The sequence below is a fragment of the Poromitra crassiceps genome (genome assembly GCF_964638095.1).
Source record: "Poromitra crassiceps genome assembly, chromosome: 26".
NCBI classification, from domain to species: domain Eukaryota; kingdom Metazoa; phylum Chordata; class Actinopteri; order Beryciformes; family Melamphaidae; genus Poromitra; species Poromitra crassiceps.
Genome location: NC_139640.1, coordinates 15074965 through 15098305, shown reverse-complemented (window position 1 = coordinate 15098305; position 23341 = coordinate 15074965). Strand labels below are relative to the sequence as shown.

The window sequence follows — 23341 nt, the reverse complement described above, 5'->3', positions numbered from 1 at the left end:
TTCCGGGTACCCCTGGGTCCACACATTATAATGGCGGTGAACGGCACAAACTGACATGTTGAAGACAAAAACAGACAAAGAAGACAAAAATGGTTCGTTCGTGTTGTGTTGTTGTTTAATATCATTCATAACAACACTTTCACTAACGTTAGTGGAGACCAGACTAGCTTATTTACCTGTTGGACCAGACTTGACGCTAAATTAAATTAACGTGGCGTCGGTAGCTCTGTCTGTAACGTTAACGTAACCTCGCGTCACCAGGCTCTTCTATGTTAACGAGTCTGCAAAACAGCGAGTTTGACAGACAAGCAAACGTTATTAGCTAGCTAACACTACATAAAACAAACACAGAAGAAAGGCTAGATACGTCGGACAAGCATGTTTACCAACCGTTTAACCATTTAAATTGAAAGTAGTCGGCCGAAAACAACGAGAGGGTTTGACAGCATTTATTTGACAACACGCACATTTAAACCTGCCGCCTTCACCAAGTGGTACCCGGAAGTAAATTTGTTTACATGGTGACGTCACGGTGATTTGGTCTATATGGTAAATGGTAAATGGTAAATGGCCTGCATTTATATAGCACTTTTATCCAAAGCGCTTTACAATCAGTAGATAGTCTACATTCACCCATTCATACACCGATGGCGGCAGGCTGCCACGCAGGGTGCCTACACACCATCGGGAGCAAGGAGGGTTGGGTGTCTTGCCCAACCCTGAGCTAACGCCGCCCCCCCTATATGGCCAATAAACAACAAATCAAAAGTTTCCTGCCCTAAATCGTGCATTTTTTTGTTTTAAATCCAATTTGAAGGTGAAAATAGGATTAATCATTCATTACATTGTTACACTCCTGAAAAAGTGGGCCTCACGTCAAATGTAATTCTAAAAATGATAGTATAATTGTGCATAATCGTTCTTTTACTTTGAAAGATCTCACCGGAACTTCTTATATTCGCTAGCTCATAATATTCGCTGACAGTACAGACACAGCTCAAACCAGCTGGGGGGTTGAGCGCATCATATTTCTCCGTGTGTGTGTGGGCGTACAGACCGCCGGTACAGACACGGCGGACCCGTGCGGACATGCTGAACATGTGGAAAGTCAGAGAGCTGGTGGATAAAGCGTGAGTACTGTTGTTAGCCCACTGGGGCTGCAGCAGCTAACAAGGCTAGAAATGTGGCTATTAGCCGAGCAGCTAGCAAGGTGGCTAACAGCATCATCAGCTTTTCCTCGTTGAAATGGGCCGTGACGTCACGTAGCCCCTCAGCTGTTGTTAGCAGCCACTTCTCTCTGCCTTTGTGGAAGAAAACATACATGATCTCTGTTGTGCTGTTGTCTGCTGTCGCTCCGTTCATTACGACTCGTCATAGGGTGCCAGAAAACCAAAACAACTATGTTGCTAAATGGCAACTGATTGTGTTTTCGAATATACAAAAGCCAATTCCGCTAGCCTTGCTAAGCACAGAACACACGGCTCTGTTGTAAACGGTGTATCTGTCGTGCTGCTGTTTGCTGCAGAATCACGCCCTGTCCCGCCCTGGCGATGCTCGCTACATCCATGCATGCTGCAAAGATGGCCAGATAATTAGACTATGTGTGGTTTATTTATTATGATTAATGTTGTTGTTGTGGTTATTGTTGTTATCATTTGCTAATTAGGTGAGCCCTCATGATGTGACTAAACTGGTCTCAACGAGGCCCATGAGCAGAATTGACACTCTTGACAGCTCGCCTGATAGAGACAGTCCGCATGTCTGGGAACGCCCATACAGCCTCTAGGAACGCCCACAATAGACGCTGGGTTAGCCTGGGGGCGGGGTCAGGGTGGGGTAAATTCCCCCGTTCTATCCATTCAGCAAAGTTAGAATTTAGCTGATAGCCCAGCCCAGGCAGACACGATCGGGGATTTAACCACCGCAGTGAACGCACATCTGAGCAGACGTCTCGTGTTCTGCTCTAGAACCCCCAAACCTGTAGTTTAGAGCCGCAGCACCGTCTTTTGGTGAGTCAGCCCATGACTCACCATATATACTCGCCATATATATGGGTGGTTTTACCCCACTCGCGCACCAGCCGTTTAACATTTTGTGGGCGTTTCCAGATATGCAGACTGTCTCTATGGAGAGTAGTTCTAGACGTATGGGATTGCTGACAGATTAATGTTTAAATTTAAGTAATATATGCAGTTGTTTCTTGATGATCTTTGTAGATGGAGATGGTCTATAATATACATCTAGACCATAAAATACAATTTCTGGATTACCAGGTGCCGCTCTTCAACTCAGCAAGTATAACGTACTATAATCCACGGAGCAGTTAGTAAGTGAATACAATTTTAATTCGAGAAGTGAGTCGCCCAAACACGCAATGCGGGTGGGATGAAAATACGGAACAAACCCCGTCCCGTATTGGTTCAAAACGGGATGCACAATTTCACTGCCAAATACGGGACAATTCTGTATTTAAAGGAACGGGTGGCAACCCTACTTCCATCAGTGAAACATTATTTTATTGAACATGTATAAGAGAACAGAAGAGGCTGGTTGGTCTGGCCACAACAAAAGGGTGTAGAATAATATTGAGACAATGGAAATAATGTAGCCCATGTGGTTTTAAGGAATGGATTGAGCTGATGACAAGAATGGCAACTTGAATTTGAGGTCTTCATACTTTTCCTCCGTCATGTTCATGAAGTAGGTTGTTGATGGAAGCATGTCTGTAGCAATCATGTTCAGAATGCTGTCTGTGACTCAGCTGCTTCTGCTCAGTTGAACATGGAGCTGTCCATACGATGCTGTGATTTACTGAAAAAGAAATTAAATTATTATTATTATTATTGATACTTATTACTAGGCCTAAAATGATACTGTACGTTTTTATAAAGAGACCTATTACTATTTATGGCATTAATAATTTGGAGGGGGGCGTCAATCATAATATATTATTCATGTTCATTTTGGATGAGTTAACACTGGCTGTAAGGTAATCTAACTGTTGCACTCTTCACAACACGGAGGCTGGAGTAAAGCTGCAGAGAGAACCAGAGGCAGTTTCAAGAGCACGGCAAATAACTATAACCACTTCCGTTTCTAGCCTTAAAAATAAAAGCATGCAGTGCAAAATAAACTTAAATCACTCATAGCCTTAATAGGAGGAAGCTCCGTAAAATAGCTTACATGCCAAAAAGACTAATTGTGATGTTACGATTACATATGGAGTGAAAAACTGGTCTAAAGCATTCCTCAATATTTATATTAGGCTAACGTTACATTTAATTTTGAAAGCCGCTGCGGAAGACATACTTTTACATTCCAGCTGACTTGACAGTGGTCATGATGAGGAAATGAGAGAACTAGATGAGACCGAAGAGGATGCCAGTAGTTTGTGGATAATATTAGTGGGAGATAATATTAGTGGGATTTTTGGCAGATCTAAAAGGGGCTTAAGTCACTAGGAAAACACAGGTGGAAAGAAACATGCTTGAGATAATTAGTTGTGTTTGTGGTTCACAGCACCAATGTGGTGATGAACTACTCTGAGATCGAGTCCAAGGTGAGAGAGGCCACCAACGACGACCCCTGGGGACCTTCTGGACAGCTGATGGGAGAGATAGCCAAGTACGCCTAACACACACACACACACACACACACACACACACACACACACATGCACATATCTGACTGAATCATGGAGTTTTATTATACAGTCTATGAGTTTTATAATAAAAATGGAATTAACTATAAAACATGCTATTGCAGGAATTTTCTAGCCTGATATTCAGACTGAATTGTCAACTTGTAAACTCATTTCCTCTTCTAGTCTGAGATTGCAGTCACTTAACACATTGACTGCCAGCCCTTTTTTCAATGCTGTAGGTAGGTTCTGCCAGTTTTTTTTTTGAGGATTCTGGCTCATTTTACAAGAGCCGAGGATTCTTTTCTGTTAAGACTTTGTGAACACCAATCATCTAAAAAGAACTAATAGAATGTGTGCTTTCTCTGTCTAAAAGAGTTAGTTTGTAGAGTTAGTAGTTATGTAAGCATTAGCAGTTGAATACAGCATGGTTTCAGCGTCAGAAAAATTATTCAGAGATAAACGGCTTTTTGTGAAATTCGATAGAACAGTCACTTTAACCATTCATTTTTGGCATCAGTAAGAGTCAGACATCTAAACAATAGTTTTGAACAGTAATTTCCTCCATAACAGCAGGAAACCCCCCTCTGCTTCCAACTCCTCCCTCCGTGTGTGTTCTCCTGCCTCCCTGGCTCTCCAGCGGGCGTGTCACAACGAAGTTGCTGCTGCCTGGCTGCTGCCTGTTTGCGCGGCCGCTGTTTGAGGAAGTCTGGGTGGACTCGCTTGTTTCGTGGAGTTTTGGTTGAGAGCTTTGATGCGATTCTGGTCATATTTATGCTGCGTGTTTCAAAGTGTGCATCCAATCTATTCTTGGAACCCCCCACCGTTGCCACCGCTGTGCATCAGCGCGAAAGTGAAAGCGTTTTCGCCATCAATTTTACAGTATGAGAACGGCTTCCTCGCGCTTTTCCGTCCAGTTTTGGGTCGCCTCTTTCTACTGTGGAGAGACATGTCGACACTCAGTGGGTCGGTAAAATAGATTATACACATTCAATACCTCCAATTCTGGTGTAGGAGACGTAAAAGGGGTTGATCGATGTCCCACCGTCAAAAAAAAAAAATGTTTATGTAAGCCGAGATATCTCGTCCTTGGCACTCAACGGTTGGATTATGTAAGCCGAGATATCTCGTCCTTGGCACTCAACGTGTTAAGTCAGAGCATTTCTATGAGTGGGCGGGCTTCGGTCTTCCCTAACCAATCACTAGAGACCAAGGTGTCCATGGCAACCAAGCGGCAGCACTGCACCAGTAGTAGTCATGCATAACAGAAACAGACACAGCAGCTATCTGTACTTTGGCTACTAAATTTGGCAGTTGTAAAACAATTATATCAACGGATTGTCAAAATGAATTTTACCATTGATTAAAAACGTCACTTGGACATAACAAGCAAGCTATGAATCGATCTATCAACATTAGAGCTGTCACTTTTTCCAAAAATGAAGTTTGAACGAACTTTAATTGACCTGCAATTTGTTCGATTATATTCAAAGTTAATTGTTTAATCCCCCCCCCATAAAGATTACGTTACATAAGAGATAGTCTATGTAATGTGAGTGGGGTGCCTCACTAACAGGTGTGTCCACAGGTTTGTTGTTGTACTCAAGTAACACAATAAAACTGTACCTACCTCCAACACAATGTTGTTGTCAAACTATCTGGGGCCATGGTATTCCAAAATATTCTGTAGTTTCCAATAGCAGGCCCTTATTCACATGCCAGAGCTGATGCTCAAAATTGTAAACTGCACTACACCACCAAACCACTGAGCACCAAACTGATACATCTGGCGCTGTGGAGCAGTTGAAACCCAATATGACACAGCCGAAGAAGGCTGTGTCTGAGCTAAAAACTTTGGTACTTCCATGTGAATAATGGCTCGGTATTGGAAACTGTGTATATTGATAACCTGCATATCTCGTGAAGCCATTGGAGCCGACCTCCCAGTGGTTAGAGCAGAGGTTCTCAAATGTTTTTCAGCCAAGGACCCCTTACAAGATAGAAAATATACCAGGGACCCCCTCATTCTGATGTGTGATTTTGGGCTAAGCTTAATTGTTTCCACGGTAACGTGCTTGACTTTTAATTTGATAGGTTTGATATTAGAATGTAATCCATGAACCATTTTAGATTTAAAGCACAAACTATTTTCGTTGAACTATGAAGATTTTGCACACAAAAAAAAACATTTTTTTTTATTACATTACATTTACATTACGTCATTTAGCAGACGCTTTTGTTTTGTCCAAAGCGACTTACAATATCACAATTTGTCAACAGTACAGAAAACCACTATGCAACACAATCAATGACAGCCAAGATATTTTGATAGACTAGCACCATGTAGGAAGTAGTTTAAGAAGGATCCTAACTTTTTCAAGTTAGGAGCACAATCTAAGGTGATAACCACAGACACCCAGTTCATAAATGCTGCAATACTTCAAATGCAAAGGCTTCCATCAATGGGCCATAGGCTCAATCCCCATTGTTTTAAGTCAGTTGGTGATAGATAGTGACTTAACAGACATTTATTTACATAAAAATATTTGAACATATCACTTTAAGAAATTACCAATATGTCACCAAAATGACAAAGAAGGTAACGCTTAAAATGTATTATTGCGGTGCCAAAAGGCCTGGTGAAAAATGTGGGTGCGCCTAAATGATGTGCTGGTGCACCTAAATTAAAAAGTTAAGCGCCCCCGGTGCACCTAGTGTAAAAAGTGAGTCTGGGGCCCTGTTAACGTGTGTGTGTGTGTGTGTGTGTGTGTGTGTGTGTGTGTGTGTGTGTGTGTGTGTGTGTGTGTGTGTGTGTGTGTGTGTGTGTGTGTGTGTGTGTGTGTGTGTGTGTGTGTGTGTGTGTGTGTGTGTGTGTGTGTGTGTGTGTGTGTGTGTGTGTGTGTCTTAGGTCTACCTTCATGTATGAACAGTTCCCCGAGGTGATGAACATGCTGTGGACCAGGATGCTGAAGGACAACAAGAAGAACTGGAGACGGGTGTACAAGGTAATGTTACCATGGTTACTGCCCGGGGGCTCTGTTGACAGGTCTGTGTGTAGTCAATAGGAGAGTTACCATGGTCACCACCTGGGTTGATACACCGTCACCAGGGCTCGACAGTGCGAGCGTTTTGCTCACATGTGCTACTAAAAATAGAACAGTGGGAATTGTAAAATGCAATTTGGAGCACGTGTGCTAGTACATAATTCAACCGTTTTTTTTATCTTGTGCTTATTTGAATGCTGTGGACGTTTAAAGTCCCTGGAAACCAAAATCCACAAAAACCTTCTAACTATTAAATTTAGGGTCTTATGTGAGTAATTGTGTGGTTCAGAAAGTGGTTGACATTTCTTTCAACCCTAACCCCAAAAATCGACACTTTTCTACAAGGTCTGGATTTCCATTTCCTCATTGAAGAGAGCGGAGCGCGCGGTGCTAAAATGCATGATCTTATCTCATCATAAGATTTAATCGAATCACACACATGCACGCACGCTCGCACACACACACTGACACACACAGTAGCGCTGTGCACTTGCAGCGGCAGAGTCGATCTTCCTCTCTGTCAGTATGCAACGAGCGAACACACACACACACACTCCATCTCTCTTTCCTTCTCTCTCTCTCTCTCCTTCTCTCTCTCTCTCCCCGTTTCCCTCTCTCTCTCTCTCTCTTTCGGAGGAGGAGACCGGAGACCTGCTGCAGACGGGACACGCCCACACAGTCCGTCGGAGAAAATACACTCTCATGACTGTCAAACCTAAATTTATATACTTTGCGACGTTCATCATCGTTCAAATTTGTCTGGTGGCTTATTAACATAGGTTCCTGTGATGTGATGAACTCAATATGCTAAATAATAAAGAAATATTTCTGGTTTCCAGGGACTTTAAAGGCTGTGGCTGACTGCACTTGAATGCAGCACTGCACTCAACCAATGGTGTTCCGTTAAAAAAAGCATGTGATCCACTCGTCACTGGAAAGACCCAGGCTCGGCTCAGTCAGTCGGCCGGCCGGCTGTTTAGGAGAAAGACCGACAGCCAGAAAAAGTGTCTACTCTGTAATGATACCCGTTAGCCACTAGCCAGTTACTGGCTCGCAAGACAAGAGTCACATAAACATGGAATTAAAATGTGTCGGACGATTGATTTGTACACGGGAGACAAAGCTACCGCTGCAGCAGACGATAGTTAGGGCTAGAGTTAGCTGGCTTGCATGAATGACATCGCTAGTTAGTTAGCAGCTAACGTTCGCGTTAGCAACGCGAGCATGCCACTCGCTAACGTTATCTTCAAAAAGACCTGTTGACAATCTGGCTAACGTTATGCTGTCTGTTAGATAGGCCATCTGTTAGGGATGAGGCATTTCTAGCAAGAACACTAGTCCAAAGTCGCTGGGCCAAAGTCGACTTTTAGTCGAAATTCGCCCACCAATCTTTTCCTTTGCGCTCTCTCCATCTCTCTCTCTCTCTCTCACTTCATCTGTCTCTCTCTCTTCCAGGCTTTACTCCTGCTGGCCTATCTGATCAGGAACGGCTCAGAGAGAGTGGTCACCAGCGCCAGAGAGCACATCTATGACCTGCGCTCTGTAGAGAACTACCACTTCATTGGTAAGGCCCTGGAAGAAAAGAAACGACCACTTCGTTGCTTTCACTCTGAAAGCAGAACAACCCAACTTCCTGTTTTAGCGTGGCGCTGCTATGCCTAACTTCCTGGCTGTTGCTTGCTAACCTGCAGTCACTTGACACGGGTACAGACAGGTGGGCGAGTCTGGAAACATAACGTTAAGCTACTCGGTGGCCCCACGTGTTGTTATGTGTCTTGAGCCAACATTTGTGTGTGTGTGTGTGTGTGTGTGTGTGTGTGTGTGTGTGTGTGTGTGTGTGTGTGTGTGTGTGTGCGTGCGTGCGTCTGTCTGTCTAGATGAGAACGGTAAGGATCAGGGCATCAACGTGCGTCAGAAGGTGAAGGAGATGGTGGAGTTTGTGCAGGACGATGACCGACTGAGAGAGGAGAGGAAGAAAGCCAAGAAGAACAAAGACAAATACATAGGAGTCTCTTCAGACGGTCTGGGAGGAACCGGAGGAGGCAGCTTCAAGAATTGTGAGTCATTCTTACAGTTTGCTTCTGCATTACAGCTTATGTTAGATATTGATTACATCTCTTACCTGAACCCCACAGGAATGGAATGTGTTTGAGAGAAGGAAACGTTTGCAACAAGCATTTGGTGGATGCTTTTAATAAAAGTGAACAGAGAAGACGGGGTACGGGGGTGGTGCAGTGGTAAGCGCTGTCGCCTCACAGCTCGAAGGCCCTGGGTTCGATTCCCACCTGGGACGCTGTGAACGCTGAAGGAATGCGTGCCCGTCCGCATGTCCTCGAGTGCCCACCGCCCGGGTGGGGTCGTCAAAAGGGCCTTTCTGTGTGGAGTTTGCATGTTCTCCCCGTGCCTCCCGGGGGTTTCCTTCATATAGGAACCCCCTTCACCAAAACATGCAATATCCTGGTTGCTGAAGTGGTGCCTCCTCTGGTCGTTAGGGGCGCCTGTTCAGAGGGAGGGGAACTGGTTGGAATATCGTGATCCTCCCACGTGCTATGTCCTACCGGTGAAGCTTCCTCTGTCAGGTGAAAAGAAGCGGCTGGCTAACTGCCCATGTCTCGGAGGAAGCATGGAGCCAGTTTTCGGCTCTCCCCAGATCGGCAGAGGGTGGAGCAGCAACCAGGATAAATAAATTAGCACTAATGGGGGATAAAAAATCGGTTAAAAAAAATGCTTCTAATTGAGACCTGCCTTTTTATTTGTCCAAACGTGTAGCCACACCCTGCCGGTGTGACGAGTGGGACGAGGAGTGGGATAAGAGCAGAGGAGCGTTCCCCTTCAGCGAGAAGCTCGGAGAGATCAGCGACAAGATCGGCAGCACCATCGACGACACGCTCAACAAGTTCAGGAAGAAGGAACGAGACGACTCCCCTGACAGAATCAGGTCCGTATGCAGACGCACAACATCTGCACACACACACCTACAGTACACTAGGGGTGTCAAAGATAATCGATTATAAGATGCAGCGCGATGCGGACGTGCACGATTCTGCATCGATTCACAAATGTCAAAAATCGATTATTTTATTTTATTTTTTATAATCGAATAAAATATAATGGAAGTACATGCAGTTGTTTATTTTAATTATGGATCATAATACAATGCAATTCCAAAGGCACTTTTATTTTAAAAGTAGCCACACGGTGAGAAAAAAGAAAGTGAGAAAAAATAAATCATGTATTGGGGGAAAAAAGTGATGCATCGATTGAAGATGCATCGATAATCGTAATCGAATCGTAGCCCTCTGAATTGTAATCAAATCATGAGGCCAGTGAAGATTCACAGCCCTACAGTACAGGTATGTACAATGATATACAATGACTATCATTACGCACCATAGACCGTATGGACTCCCGTTTTGAAGCCTAGAGTTTGGGAGTGTGGCCGTCGCCATCTTGGGGTTCTTGTGCATCTCGCGCGACACGGCACGAGACCAGGGGTTTCCCAGAGCTGCAGCTCCGCCTGCTATTGGTCCGTGATCGGCAAGCTGCGCGATCACTGGACAGGCGACCTGTCAATCACGCCAAAAATATAGTCTTTCCTATCATCTATTTGACTGTAAATGGGTGAGTTATAGGGATGGGTATGGTTTGGATTTGATCAATACTGGTACCGGTACTGCTTATCGATACCAGTGTTGGGGGTAACGCATTACAAAAGTAACATATTACATGTAATATATTACTTTTAGCAGTAACTCAGTAATGTAACTTATTACAATATGATTTCAGTAATATTATACCAGTTACTTTGTCAAGTAACACAAGTTACAAATTGAGTTACTTATTTTTTTTAATCAAAGCACATATTTAAATAAAGATACAATCTTTTCCTAATCAAATTGTGTGTTTACCGTATATCCAAATAACCACTATAGATGACAATAACAAAGGAAAAGAATAACATTTAGAATTTTTGGATGGTTTACACTGACATCAAGACGGTTGAAATTATTTTTCCGGATGGTTCCGGGGCGGCGATATATTTATTACATTCCTGAGAAGGCCTATTTCACCACTGTGAATATGATGAGTTATTAAACGTAGGTCACCTATGTAGTAGAAATATGCAATTATTTTTTAAATTGGAGTCCTTTGACCAGAGAAAAGAGTAGTTAAGTGTAGTAGAGTAGTTTTCCAATCCCAATATCACTCTTAAGGGGGAATCATACAACACCCATAATGCATTGCGCATGTCACTGACTGAAACTCGACACCAAAGTTGGCTGGCTTGAATCTCTTTACTGAGGTGTATTTTCATTTGCAAAATGTTTTCTTCATCGAGTCTGGATAAATCACACCAGTTTTCAAAGGATTATGAAACGATCCAGCGCGATGGAGTCAGTTACGTTATGTGCAGTTTGTGGATGAATAACCTACCTGCTGAACGGATGGCTGGATCAGGATGTCACTTTGTTGCAAGCTAACGTAACCGGTAAAGTTAACATTTCGCTGTTCGCCGTTGTTCTGTATTCAGACTAGAGTTGGAAAAGTCCACATCATTTTCTGTCAGAAAATACAAAGCACTAGAGGTGTCAAAAATAATCGATTATAAGATGCATCGCGATGCGGACCTGCACGATTCTGCATCGATTCACAAATGTCAAAAATCGATTATTTAAAAAAAATTAAAATAAATAAATAATCAAATAAAATATAATGGAAGTACATGCAGTTGTTTATTTGGATCATAATACAATGCAATTCCAAATGCACTTTTATTGTAAAAGTAGCCACACAGTGAGAAAAAAGAAAGTGAGAAAAAATAAATCATGTATTGGGGAAAAAAGTGATGCATCGATTTAAGATGCATCGATAATCGTAATCGAATCGAATCGTAGCCCTCTGAATCGTAATCGAATCGACCAGGCCAGTGAAGATTCACAGCCCTACAAAGCACCGTGATGTTTGTTGTAACGCGAGGCAGATCTTTCTCTCGTGTCTCCCTCCAAATCATCACAAAGCAGTTGCTGGCTTTATCTTTCAGACTCTGTTGTTCTGATTCAACAGTGCGATGCCTCTTATCATGAAACTAGTTTTCGTCCAAATATACTACTGATCTTTTCAATCTTTTAATTTAAACCCGCCCGCAAGCACAGTGACAGGACAGGAGTGTAAACATGCAACGTCAAACGCCTGGTGTCGCTTCGTCATCATTAGGGAACAGGAAAAAAAAAGATGGCTGCACCGAACGTCCAGGACCTTATCGATACTGCCGGTACCAACCAATCAGGAACCGGTACCAAAAAATATCGGTGCTCGGTACCCATCCCTAGTGAGTTATATAAAAAATGCACCCCCATACAGTTGTGATGAAAGGTATCATTAGCTATATAGACCAAAACTGTGTTTTGAACCAGATTGTGCAAAGTAGAGAAAAGAAGGATCCACACACACAAGGAGCTCCCGTTAAAGGCTTTTATTTGAGGCAAATCTCTTGAACCAGGCTGTGAACATGCTTAATCCTGTTGTAAAGTCGGGCATTTTAACATGGGACTGAATGGGGAACGACTCCCGTTTGGCCTCAAGTGGCCATTCGAGGAACTACAGCTTTTAGTATCACTTCTGTGGTTTCCTCTATAACCAAGCCCGAGCTTTGCCGCCTGTTAAACACACAGCCAGTTGATGGCTGTAAAGCTGTCTGTAGCTAAATCCTCCTGGCTGCCGATTGTGAGACAGTGTTTGTTCTGGTTGTCATAGTGACGGCGAGGAGGAGCGGGTATCCAGGAACGGTCGGCAGGAGAAACTGGAGTTCAAAGACGAAGAGGAAACCGTGACGACCAAGAGCATCCAGATCACCCAGGCAACGGAGACCACGACGACCACCACACGCAGACGCAGCGGGGCGGGGGGCAGCAAGACGCTGGACCTGGGGGCCGCAGCCCACTACACTGGAGACAGGAGCCCGGAGGACAAGGTGCACACACATACTTAACAGACTTAATTGTGTGACTTACTCACTTATGTGTTTGTAAGTTACCTTTCTAGCACGGGGTAAAGATGTAGGAACTCTTTACTCCCATTTTGATCTCCCGCTATCTGTCCTGGCGTGGGCCTGAAGCTCTGGCGCGGCTCCATGCCACGCCTTTTGTCTTGGACCACTTCCAGCTTTGTCATTCAGAAGGTGTCTGAGAATCCCATTCTCAAACCCCGATGAGGATGTTTGTTAAATACCCCTAATGTAATCTTTATGAATAATAATTTGTATCTGATGGTTTTTCCCACAAAAAAAGGTTAAATTATCTTGTTAAAATCCTTAAAATTACTTCCCCTCCTTCTGCCGCAGTAAAAATCCCAAAGCAACCAATCAGGGTTATCTAGAACATAACTAGCCAATCACAGCATACAAACAAGGGCTTTAACTGCTGAATACTGGACAGTGATTGGCTCCAGTATTCGTGATGTCATGAATCATGTTGGTTGAAAATGGCCTTTTCATTGAGCTCAGTGAAACTTTCCACTTTCAGCAGACGATTGTGGAAACAGCCGTTTAGTGTCAAACTCTGCACAGACCAGTGTTGCATCAAAGCCTCTCGTGTCATGTGGCTTTGCACGCCGCTCCCGTGGCGTCCGCTAGTTAAGAGTCACTCATTAGCTGCACTAATCTCCGATGCGCAGGTCTTCTCAATGTTCATGCCGCCTCCAAATCCTCTATGCAGGAAAAGCCCTGCGTTATGATTTGGCGCTATATATATTAATTGATTGAATTGATTGATTTTTAATCCCGCTCTCTTGTCTCCTTCTCACTCTAGCCATCGGTCAGCCAGTCAACCAGTAGTGGTCTAGCTGACCTGATGATGGTCGACCCTTCATCCAATCAGAGCTGTACAACAGGTAACTCCTAGCATTTATATTACATCAAAGGATATGGTCACAGGCAGGGGCTTTGCAAGAAAGGCGGGGCGTAGTGAGGACGGCAAGCACAATAACATTTTCGTTAGGAAATTTAGCATATCGCCGCTGTCGTTCCAGGACCTCGAATTTCCAAAACATAAACTTTTCAGGAAGTAAAAAAAACCTGTTTGCTCTTAAACTACTGAACCAAATGTCGTCAAAGTTGGCACATGTCTTAATTATAGTTAGTTTCCCGCTGAATGTGTCATTACTTTATACATATCTGACCTGGATAAGCTCAAATGATGTTGTTTATATTATCAGTCCGACTTGGAAGCGCTTTCTCATGGCCAGTCAAGCGGGAGGCAGCCGCATCCTCATGCACGAGCCCCCAAGCTCCAGGCCGCGGGCGCGCGCGCAGGAGCAGCAGGATTGCCCCTCGCCTCTCATGGCCGATTTGGGGCTTTCGCATGGGGTGAGAAATAGTCTGACATAACGTAACGTTAACGTTACTTTATTCTCGTCAGAAAGCACTCCAATTTGCATGTTAAAACAAGTTTGCAGCCTAGGAATAACTGGAAAACATTTGATTGATATATTAACGTCAGAGGAAGCCAGGATGAGTCAAAACGATATGAGAAATACACAGCGCGTCTGCCGTGTGTCTTTTCCGGGTTTACTGTCCTGCGTGGGGGGGTACACACGGAGGTAGGGGGGGGATTTCGAGGTTTGACTGACAGATTGAGGGCGAATGGCGTTACGAGATTTACTCACAAGCTCGTTTTAATGCTTTTCCATTGGTTGCATTTGTTAAAAACCACACAGAGATGTGAAGGGTGACCAATGGCATTGATTCATGACAAAAAGTAAGAAAGTGAAAAAAGTGACATTCGAGGTCCTGGCCCGACACCGACGATATTCTAGTTTATATTGTTTTTCCTAAAACCAGAGATGAACGATTAGTCGACTATGCAGCACAGTGTTGATTAGTGCTTTTCAACTAGTCTGTGAAACCCGTGTGTGTGAAGAATATGCAGGGTTAGATTGAAAGGGGGGGGGGGGGGGGGGGCATGAGGTAGAAGATACTAGACCACGGGTTTTCAAAGTGTGTGAGAGTGAGCCTCCACTCAAGAGAACATATAGACAGCTGCACTGTATTTTTTCAGATATCTTCTTTTAAACATTTTAAACATCTTTATGCACTCTGAAGGACTTTTAGTTCATTGTTTTTTTTCTAACACATCTTTATTATAATTAGCGGGATACCCATCCCGTGCAGTGTATCAATTGGCCTGCAAAAAAAGATGTCATCCCTTCGGTACTCTTAACAAATTGATCAAACCACTCTTCTCCTGTCAGCAGGTGCTGCATCATCCAATGGGAATGGAGAATTTGGAGACTGGAATGCCTTCTCGACCAATCCCCCAGCTTCCTCTAGCGCTGGTCCCTCCCAGCCCGTCACTGACCTGTTTGGCAGCATCCAATCGGCTTCAGCTTCGGCCTCTAACCCCGCCCCTATCCCGCCTTCAGCTGAGCTCCTTGACCTGATGGGCGGGGTTAACCATCAACTAACCAATCAGCATACAATACTGAGCGCCTCTCAGAGCTTGACTTTCTCTCTGGGTGGGGCCACACCAGGGTCTGCCGTGCCCCTCTCTCGCTCCCAACAGGTAGGTCACTTTTAGGGTGTATTCACACCTCTAGGTTGTTTGCTTTCAGGGGCTTAATTTATACAATTGTTGCATTTGTGCCTTGGTTCGTTTGTGTTCACACAGCCACAAATCAAACGATCCAAATAGTATTGTCAAACTTCCTGGATTGGCCAGCAGACACTCTGATAGGCTAATAGCCTCCCAGGATGGAAAAAATAATTCCCAGAGATTTTCTATAATGATTATAAGAATGCGTTTTGTTAGACCTACATTAGGCTATGTCGGCCGTGCGCCGTGCGAGGAGAGAGAGAGAGAAATGCTGCTCGCACTTTGTGAAGTGAAAAGGGGGAGGGGGGGAAAACTTTGGAAGCGTCTTTCAGACATAGAAATGCAACCGATAGAATGTGCACTGCGTGTAGCACGATTCTAACGATCTGTCTGGAAAGGCAGATCGTGGAGCCAATCTAATCGGTAACGTTCTGAGATCGTCATATTGCCCACCCCTACCCTGAACCCAATTGTAATAGAATATACAATTAACACGTTCACTGCCAATGACGAGATATCTCGTCCAAAAAAAAAAAAAAAAAATTTTGACGGTGGGACGTGGATCCAAGCTCCCTACGTCTCCTATAAAAATATTGGAGCCACCGAACGTGTACAACCCATTCCACCGACCCACTAAGTGGCGACAGTGCTCTCCAGACTAGAAAAAGCCGAGCCAAAACTGCAGGGGAACGCGCGAGGAAACCATTATCATACTGTAAAATAGATTGGCGAAAACGCTTTCGCTTTCGCGCATTATCGCGCTGGGAGCTGGCGGTGGGGGATTGCAAATTTGCATAATAGATTATGCGTGCAACACACTTTGAAACACTGGCAGAAAGCCCACAATCGCACGCAGCTTCATTGCAGCTGAGCTCACAACCGAAACGACTCATGCAGACTCGCCCAAAGAGCAGCAGCCAGGCAGCACAGACAGGCAGAGCCTCGCTTGTGACAAACGCTGCAAAGCCACCAGAGACACACCCACGGAGGGAGGAGTTTGAAGGAGAGGGGGGTTTCCTGCTGCTATCGAGGAAATTACTGTTCAAAACTATTGTTTAGATGTCTGACATCTTACGCCAAAAATAAATGGTTAAAGTGACTGTTCTATCGAATTTCACAAAAAGCCATTTATCTCTGAATAAATTTTCAGACGCTGAAACCATGCTGTATTCTACTGCTAATGCCTACATAACTACCAACTCTACAAACTAACTCTTTTAGACAGAGAAAGCACACATTCTATTAGTTCTTTTGAGATCATTTGTGTTCACGAAATCTTAGCAGAAAAGAATCCTCGGCTCTTGAAAGATGAGCCAGAATCCTCAAAAAAAAACCTTGGCAGAACCTACCTACAGTATTGAAAAAATGGCTGGCAGTGAATGTGTTAATGTGCAGGTGTCCTAAGATTTATTGTATATAGTAGTATATAATTTAATTGATTTGGATTAGTTTGTTAACATTGTACTGTATTCAATCTGTAATGTGGTAACACACTCTTTTGTGCTTGTTTGTATGTTGTTGTTTTTATGTTCCTTGTGTATTTCTGAAACTAAAAGAAAGTATGTCTTGTTGTTTCAGACCCTGGGAGGCCTGATGTCCCAGCAGCAGAAGATTGGGGTCGGAGGTCAGAGATCGTTGTTGGGGTCGACCTGGTCTGACCCCTCCGTCAACATTAGCCTCGACTTCCTGTCAGCAGGCCTCAACCCCAACAAGACCCCGCCCACTCTGAACAATATCATCCAGCAACAAGGTGTGCTGAATAAGACCCCGCCCACTCTATAAGACCCCGCCCACTCTGAACAAGACCCCGCCCACTCTGAACAATATCATCCAGCAACAAGGTGTGCTGAATAAGACCCCGCCCACTCTATAAGACCCCGCCCACTCTGAACAAGACCCCGCCCACTCTGAACAATATCATCCAGCAACAAGGTGTGCTGAATAAGACCCCGCCCACTCTATAAGACCCCGCCCACTCTGAACAAGACCCCGCCCACTCTGAACAATATCATCCAGCAACAAGGTGTGCTGAATAAGACCCCGCCCACTCTGAACAATATCATCCAGCAACAAGGTGTGCTGAATAAGACCCCGCCCACTCTGAATAAGACCCCGCCCACTCTGAATAAGACCCCGCCCACTCTAAATAATAGCATCCAGCAACAAGGTGTGCTGAATAAGACCCCGCCCACTCTGAATAAGACCCCGCCCACTCTGAATAAGACCCCGCCCACTCTGAATAAGACCCCGCCCACTCTATAAGACCCCGCCCACTCTGAACAATATCATCCAGCAACAAGGTGTGCTGAATAAGACCCCGCCCACTCTGAATAAGACCCCGCCCACTCTGAACAATATCATCCAGCAACAAGGTGTGCTGAATAAGACCCCGCCCACTCTGAATAAGACCCCGCCCACTCTGAATAAGACCCCGCCCACTCTGAACAATAGGCTCGTTTGAGATGACTGTCGCCTCGCCTGGAAAGCAGACGAGAGCAGGCGAGCACAGTCAGGCGAGGCGTCAACAAGTCGAACACCCCCGCAGCACACTCGCTGCTGCTTTTCTTCTTCTACAGTTTGGTTTAACAGCGGTTTGTAAACAAATTAAAACATGCATTAGCGCCACCCACACTCACTGCTCAAATAACACAGATCTTCAGATTCCTTATTTATATTTTAATGTAGGCATTCCAGGTGGTATTTATGTAAAATATGGAGTGACAGCTTGGAATAGATATAAAATTGAAGTTTCTACACTTCACTGTGGGTTTGTGATGCACCTGTGTTGAACCAATGGGCTCTCAGCTTGATGCGTTTCTCGTCATCCTCTGTCATCCACAGTCGGGCGCAGTTGGTGGGGAGCAACTGCGGCGCCTCGCTCCAAATCTGCGCCCACCTCGCTCTCACGAGAGTCACGTGACTCACGCAGTCGGGCAGGCGGAGCAAGTCGGACAACTTTCTAACCATCATGCAACGGGGCAAGCAAGGCGCTGGTCGAATCTGCGCAGAATTTGCTCATCTCAAACGAGCCTTTTATCATCCAGCAACAAGGTGTGCTGAATAAGACCCCGCCCACTCTGAATAAGACCCCGCCCACTCTGAATAAGACCCCGCCCACTCTGAAAAGTAGGCTTGTTTGAGTTGACTGCTGCCTCGCACTCAGACCTTCAGATTACATTTTTATTATTTTAATGTAAGCGTTACAGGTGGTGTTTATGTAAAATATGGAGTGACGGCTTGGGATAGATATAAACTTGAAGTTTCTACACTTCACTGTGGGTTTGTGATGCACCTGTGTTGAACCAATGGGCGCTCGGCTCGTTTCTCGTCATCCTCTGAGCCGTGCAGTCGGGCGCAGTCGGCGGGGAGCAACTGCGCTCGCCTCGCTCTCACGAGAGTCCCGTGGCTCACGCAGTCGGGCAGGCGGAGCAAGTCGGACAACTTTTCTAACCATCATGCAACGGGGCAAGCAAGTCGCTGGTCAAATCTGCGCAGAACTTGCTTATCTCAAACGAGCCTAACATCACCCAGCAACAAGGTGTGCTGCATACTAGGCGTGGGAATCACCAGATGCCCCACGATACCACGATATTATCACCATACTTAAGTCACAATACGATAGTATTGCGAAATTTTCGTATGCTAGTATTGCGATATATTGTGATTTATTACCTTTTTTCCACTGCAAATGATGTCCCCAAAGAAAACTTTGTCAACATAGGTTTTATCCAAGATAAAGTTTCATTTTGTTTTTATTGCAGCAAAATTGTCAAGTCGACAGACTGACCAACATTGTCATAAACACGTATGTGAGATAAATGTTGTATGCACCTGACGATTTATATCATAAAATATTGCGATAGTTGGCTATATTTTAGCATCTTCGTAGGAAGATGCTAAAAGGAAAATGCTGTCAGCACTTATGCTGTGCTCAGCCTTGGCTTGCAGGACTGGTTGGTTGAGTAGCTGACCAAAATTACAAACCTACAATACACCGGGCTGTGAGACTGGTGTGGAGTCGTAAAAGTGATTACAAATAAAATGTAATGGGGGGGTACGGTGGTGCAGTGGTAAGCGCTGTCGCCTCACAGCTAGAAGGTCCTGGGTTCGATTCCCATCTGGAACGCTGAAGGAATGCGTGCCCGTCCGCATGTCCTCGAGTGCCCACCGCCCGGGTGGGGTCGTCAAAAGGGCCTTCCTGTGTAGAGTTTGCATGTTCTCCCCGTGCCCCCTGGGGGTTTCTTTCATATAGGAACCCCTTCACCAAAACATGCAATATCCTGGTTGCTAATGTGGTTCCTCCTCTGGTCGTTAAGGGCGCCTGTTCGGAGGGAGGGGAACTGGTTGGAATAGCGTGAACCTCCCACGTGCTATGTCCTACCGGTGAAGCTTCCCCTGTCAGGTGAAAAGAAGCGGCTGGCTAACTGCCCATGTCTCGGAGGAAGCATGGAGCCTGTTTCGGCTCTCCCCAGATCGTCAGAGGGTGGAGCAGCAACCAGGATAAATAAATAAAAATTGGCACTAATGGGCGATAAAAATGGGATTAAAAAAAATCAGAATGTAATATCAAATGTAATATCAAATGTCAAATGTAAATCAAATGTAATAACTCCTCCCCATTCTGTCTCCGCAGGCGTGCCTCCTGTCAGCTTATTGGCCCAGAACTTCGGAAGGTTGAACCTCAGCTCCCCGCCCCCCGTCACACCCATCAGACCATCGGCCAATCCCATGCTGGCGAGCAACACCATGACGATGGGCCTGCCAGCCTCCATGACCACGGGTACCATGGGCATGGGCAGCATCCCCGTCAACCAAGGCATGATGGGCATGAACATTAGCATGAGTATGGGCGTGGCATCGCCGGTGGTGATGGGCAGTCCTGGCATGGGAATGCCAGCCATGGGCCTAGCGCACTCCATCAGCCCCGCAATGCTGCCACCCAAACCAGATGCCTTCGCTAACTTTGGCAACTTTGGGAAGTGAAGGAGTGTGTGTGTGTGTGTTTGTTTGTTTGTGTGTGTGTGTGTGTGTGTGTGTGTGTGTGTGTGTGTGTGTGTGTGTGTGTGAGAGTGTGTGTGAGGCCACAGAAGGACTACTGTACTTGAAGAGGACGATCTACCACCACTGATCCTTTGTTTAATGTGAAGAGTAAAAGCATAAGGCGCACTCATCAAAGTCGAGCTGAAACGGCATTCCTGAGAATTTAACTTCCATGCTACTGTAGAGAGGCGGGACATAACGCTTTGAGGACGTGATTGGACCATTGGAAAGTGGGTGCGTCAAAACAAACGTGGCAGCTGACGGTCATGACTTGGATGCTAGCCTCGCTAACACTAGCCTCCATTCAGACTACTACCCCCCCCCCTTTTTTTTTCCCCCCCGTCCCCTGTTACCGGAGCAAACGGGCGTACCCCTCGAGCTGTCGGAGGCGGAGACGAGGGAGAGGATGACTATTTATTTGGTCCTGGAAGTGAGACCGTACATGTTGGAGCCTTTGCCCCCCGCAGAAACATCTTAGCTAGTTAGCATTAGCTGTGTGTCAGCACAGCACCGCACCGCACCGCTGCTGGAGAATGGCAGTTGCGGATTCATCAACAGCTGCCGGATGTCATGGTATTATTGGTTGAAATTGGTTACAGTAGTGCAGGGGTGCCCAACCAGTCGATCGCGGTCTACTGGGCGACCGCGGACTGACCCCAGGTCGATCGCGAGGGGTGTCAAAAATCGATTATTAAAAAAAATTATAATAATAATAAAATATAATGGAAGTACATGCAGTTGTTTATTTTAATTATGGGTCATAATACAATGCAATTCCAAATGCACTTTTATTTTAAAAGTAGCCACACAGTGAGAAAAAAGAAAGTGAGAAAAAATAAATCATGTATTGGGGAAAAAAAGTGATGCATCGATTTAAGATGCATCGAGATGCATCGATAATCGCAATCGAATCGTAGCCCTCTGAATCATAATCGAATCGAATCGTGAGGCCAGTGAAGATTCACAGCCCTAATGTCAAGTGGTTGTGGGACAACGAGAAAGTGTTGTGAGGTTAGTTACTGCAGGCTGGAAACCATGTGTGTGCGTTTGAGATGTTGAAACTGGGCTGGTAGATCTCGGGAGGCTGGCTACTTGAAAAGTAGATCTTGGGTCAAAAAAGGTTGGGCACCCCTGCAGTAGTACATGCTGACATAAGCACACTGTAGATTGTGTTTTACATGAAGAAAACCTGGTTGAATTTTGATTTGAAAAGCCAAAGAAATTGAAATTGGCATACATTGTTAAATATGTGCAATCTATAACCAGAGATGTGATCTAAAATAGTTCAAAAGTCATTTTTCATTTCAGCTCGACTTTAAAGGAGAATTTCGCTTTTTTTTTTAAACCTGGAGCCCTCTCCTCACATTAATTATTATCTGACGACTCACCCAGTGTTCTCCGGTGTGATTTTGAGCCTCCTAGGCGTTGTTTTGAGATAAATAGTGTCCAAGCCAGTCCTAGAATGGCGCTCCGTCGGGGCCACATGGCAGCGTGCTGTTACTCCATGTAAATACACAGTTTTCTTCCCGTTTTCTACCCATATCGTCATTATATGACTGCAGACGCAGAGGTCGGCTTTTTTCAGCCCTGCGTGCGTTGTGTTTGGATCCCTCTTGATGACGACTGACCATAATTTCACGATGTCCATATTTTGCAATGGAAGTCTGTGGAACCTGAACGGTGTCCAACTGGTCGTTTTGTTGGTGCAATTGGGATATGCACAAAATCGAACCATGTAAGATTTCTAAATCTATTCTCCGAAAAATGGGCTGAGCTAGTCTTCTGCTTGTAGACAGGACAGACGCGCGAGAGAAATGAGCGCAGGAGCTGGGCTTCCGTACACAGGCCAGCCGGCAGGAAAGTCTCGCGTGACTTGACGAGAGTTGGTGACACAGACCCCGAATGAGGATATGAGATCCCTGGTAAACATTACTGGAAATAGCCCGGGGGTGATTAGCATTCTGATGTTTCTTTAGGGATCATATAATGACGATATGGGTAGAACACGGGAAGAAAACTGTCTATTTACATGGAGGAACAGCACGCTGCCATCTGGCCCCGATGCAGCGCTATTCAAGGACTGGCTTGGACACTATTTAGATCAAAACAACGCCTAGGACGCTCCAAATCGCACCGGAGAACACTGGGTGAGTCGTCAGATAATAATTAATGTGAAGAGAGGGCTCCAGGTAAAAAAAAAACGAAATTCTCCTTTAAGGGCGCCTGATGCGCTCCAAGCAGCAAAACAGTATCTGGTACAGTGTACATACTCTAGTTGTCCAGCAGAGGGCAGGATAGGTGTATGCATTGGAAAAAATACAGTCTTGCCTGTAGTCTAGGGGGGAAATCGTTCACTTTTCCATAAAAGCATGAAACTTGATATATTTGTACAGTTTGGGGTTCTGAACATTTGCAGATAGGGAGGCATTGCACAACTGCCTTGTGGTTGCCGTGACAACCATTTTACTTTCCACCGTGTTTTAATTGGGTAATTGGGTGATGTGCCAAATTTCGAGGTGTTCACTTTTTAAGTAAAAGCATGAAACTTGGTACACTTAAGGCCTGAACATTTTCAGAAAGGGAGCCATGGTGGCTTTTTGCAAAACCAAATTATTTATTTTGTATCATATCTCCTGAATCACACAGAACACTGAAAAGATGTCGTCTACCCCTTTATTTTCATGGTCAAGGATTACAATGATACCATATACAGCATCATCAATCTGGGAACCCAGAGTCTATTTTTATTTGAAAAATACACTCTGGGACAGCCATACCTTTTTTCCCGGCTTCCTGTACAGCGCGACTCTCCTGCCACCGTCACTTCCTTTTCGGCTATTTGCTAATAACGTTAATGCAAAAACAGACTGCATAGAAGACGTCAACTCGTCTCACAACAGTGGAAAATTACCGGAGGTGTAGCTGTTGTGACTAGGGCATTCACGACTAGTGAATTTTACTAGTCGACTAGTCGTCCCTAAAGGTAGTCGACTAGTCGTTTAAAAAAAATAATAATATATATATATTTT

At 44.9% G+C, this 23341-nt stretch overlaps 1 protein-coding gene across 1 annotated transcript; it reads left to right on the top strand.

Annotated features, from left to right (window-relative positions):
* The first annotated feature begins 1083 nt into the window (after window positions 1-1083).
* On the top strand, window positions 1084-21120 carry LOC310798788 (clathrin interactor 1-like). The gene is made up of 11 exons (XM_083661340.1): window positions 1084-1130; window positions 3520-3624; window positions 6549-6645; window positions 8140-8248; window positions 8562-8741; window positions 9454-9622; window positions 12439-12655; window positions 13491-13572; window positions 14932-15242; window positions 16851-17022; window positions 19906-21120. Exons 1-11 carry the CDS (start codon window positions 1090-1092, stop codon window positions 20253-20255), a joined length of 1833 nt encoding a protein of 610 aa, XP_083517466.1. The 5' UTR covers window positions 1084-1089; the 3' UTR covers window positions 20256-21120.
* The last annotated feature ends 2221 nt before the right edge of the window (window positions 21121-23341 follow it).

Coding starts and splice junctions, on each gene's coding strand:
- LOC310798788 (XM_083661340.1), top strand. CDS start 1,090: ATGCTGAACATGTGGAAAGTCAGAGAGCTGGTGGATAAAGC. Junction 8,249..8,561: donor AGAGAACTACCACTTCATTG/GTAAGGCCCTGG, acceptor CTGTCTGTCTAG/ATGAGAACGGTAAGGATCAG. Junction 15,243..16,850: donor CCCTCTCTCGCTCCCAACAG/GTAGGTCACTTT, acceptor TTGTTGTTTCAG/ACCCTGGGAGGCCTGATGTC.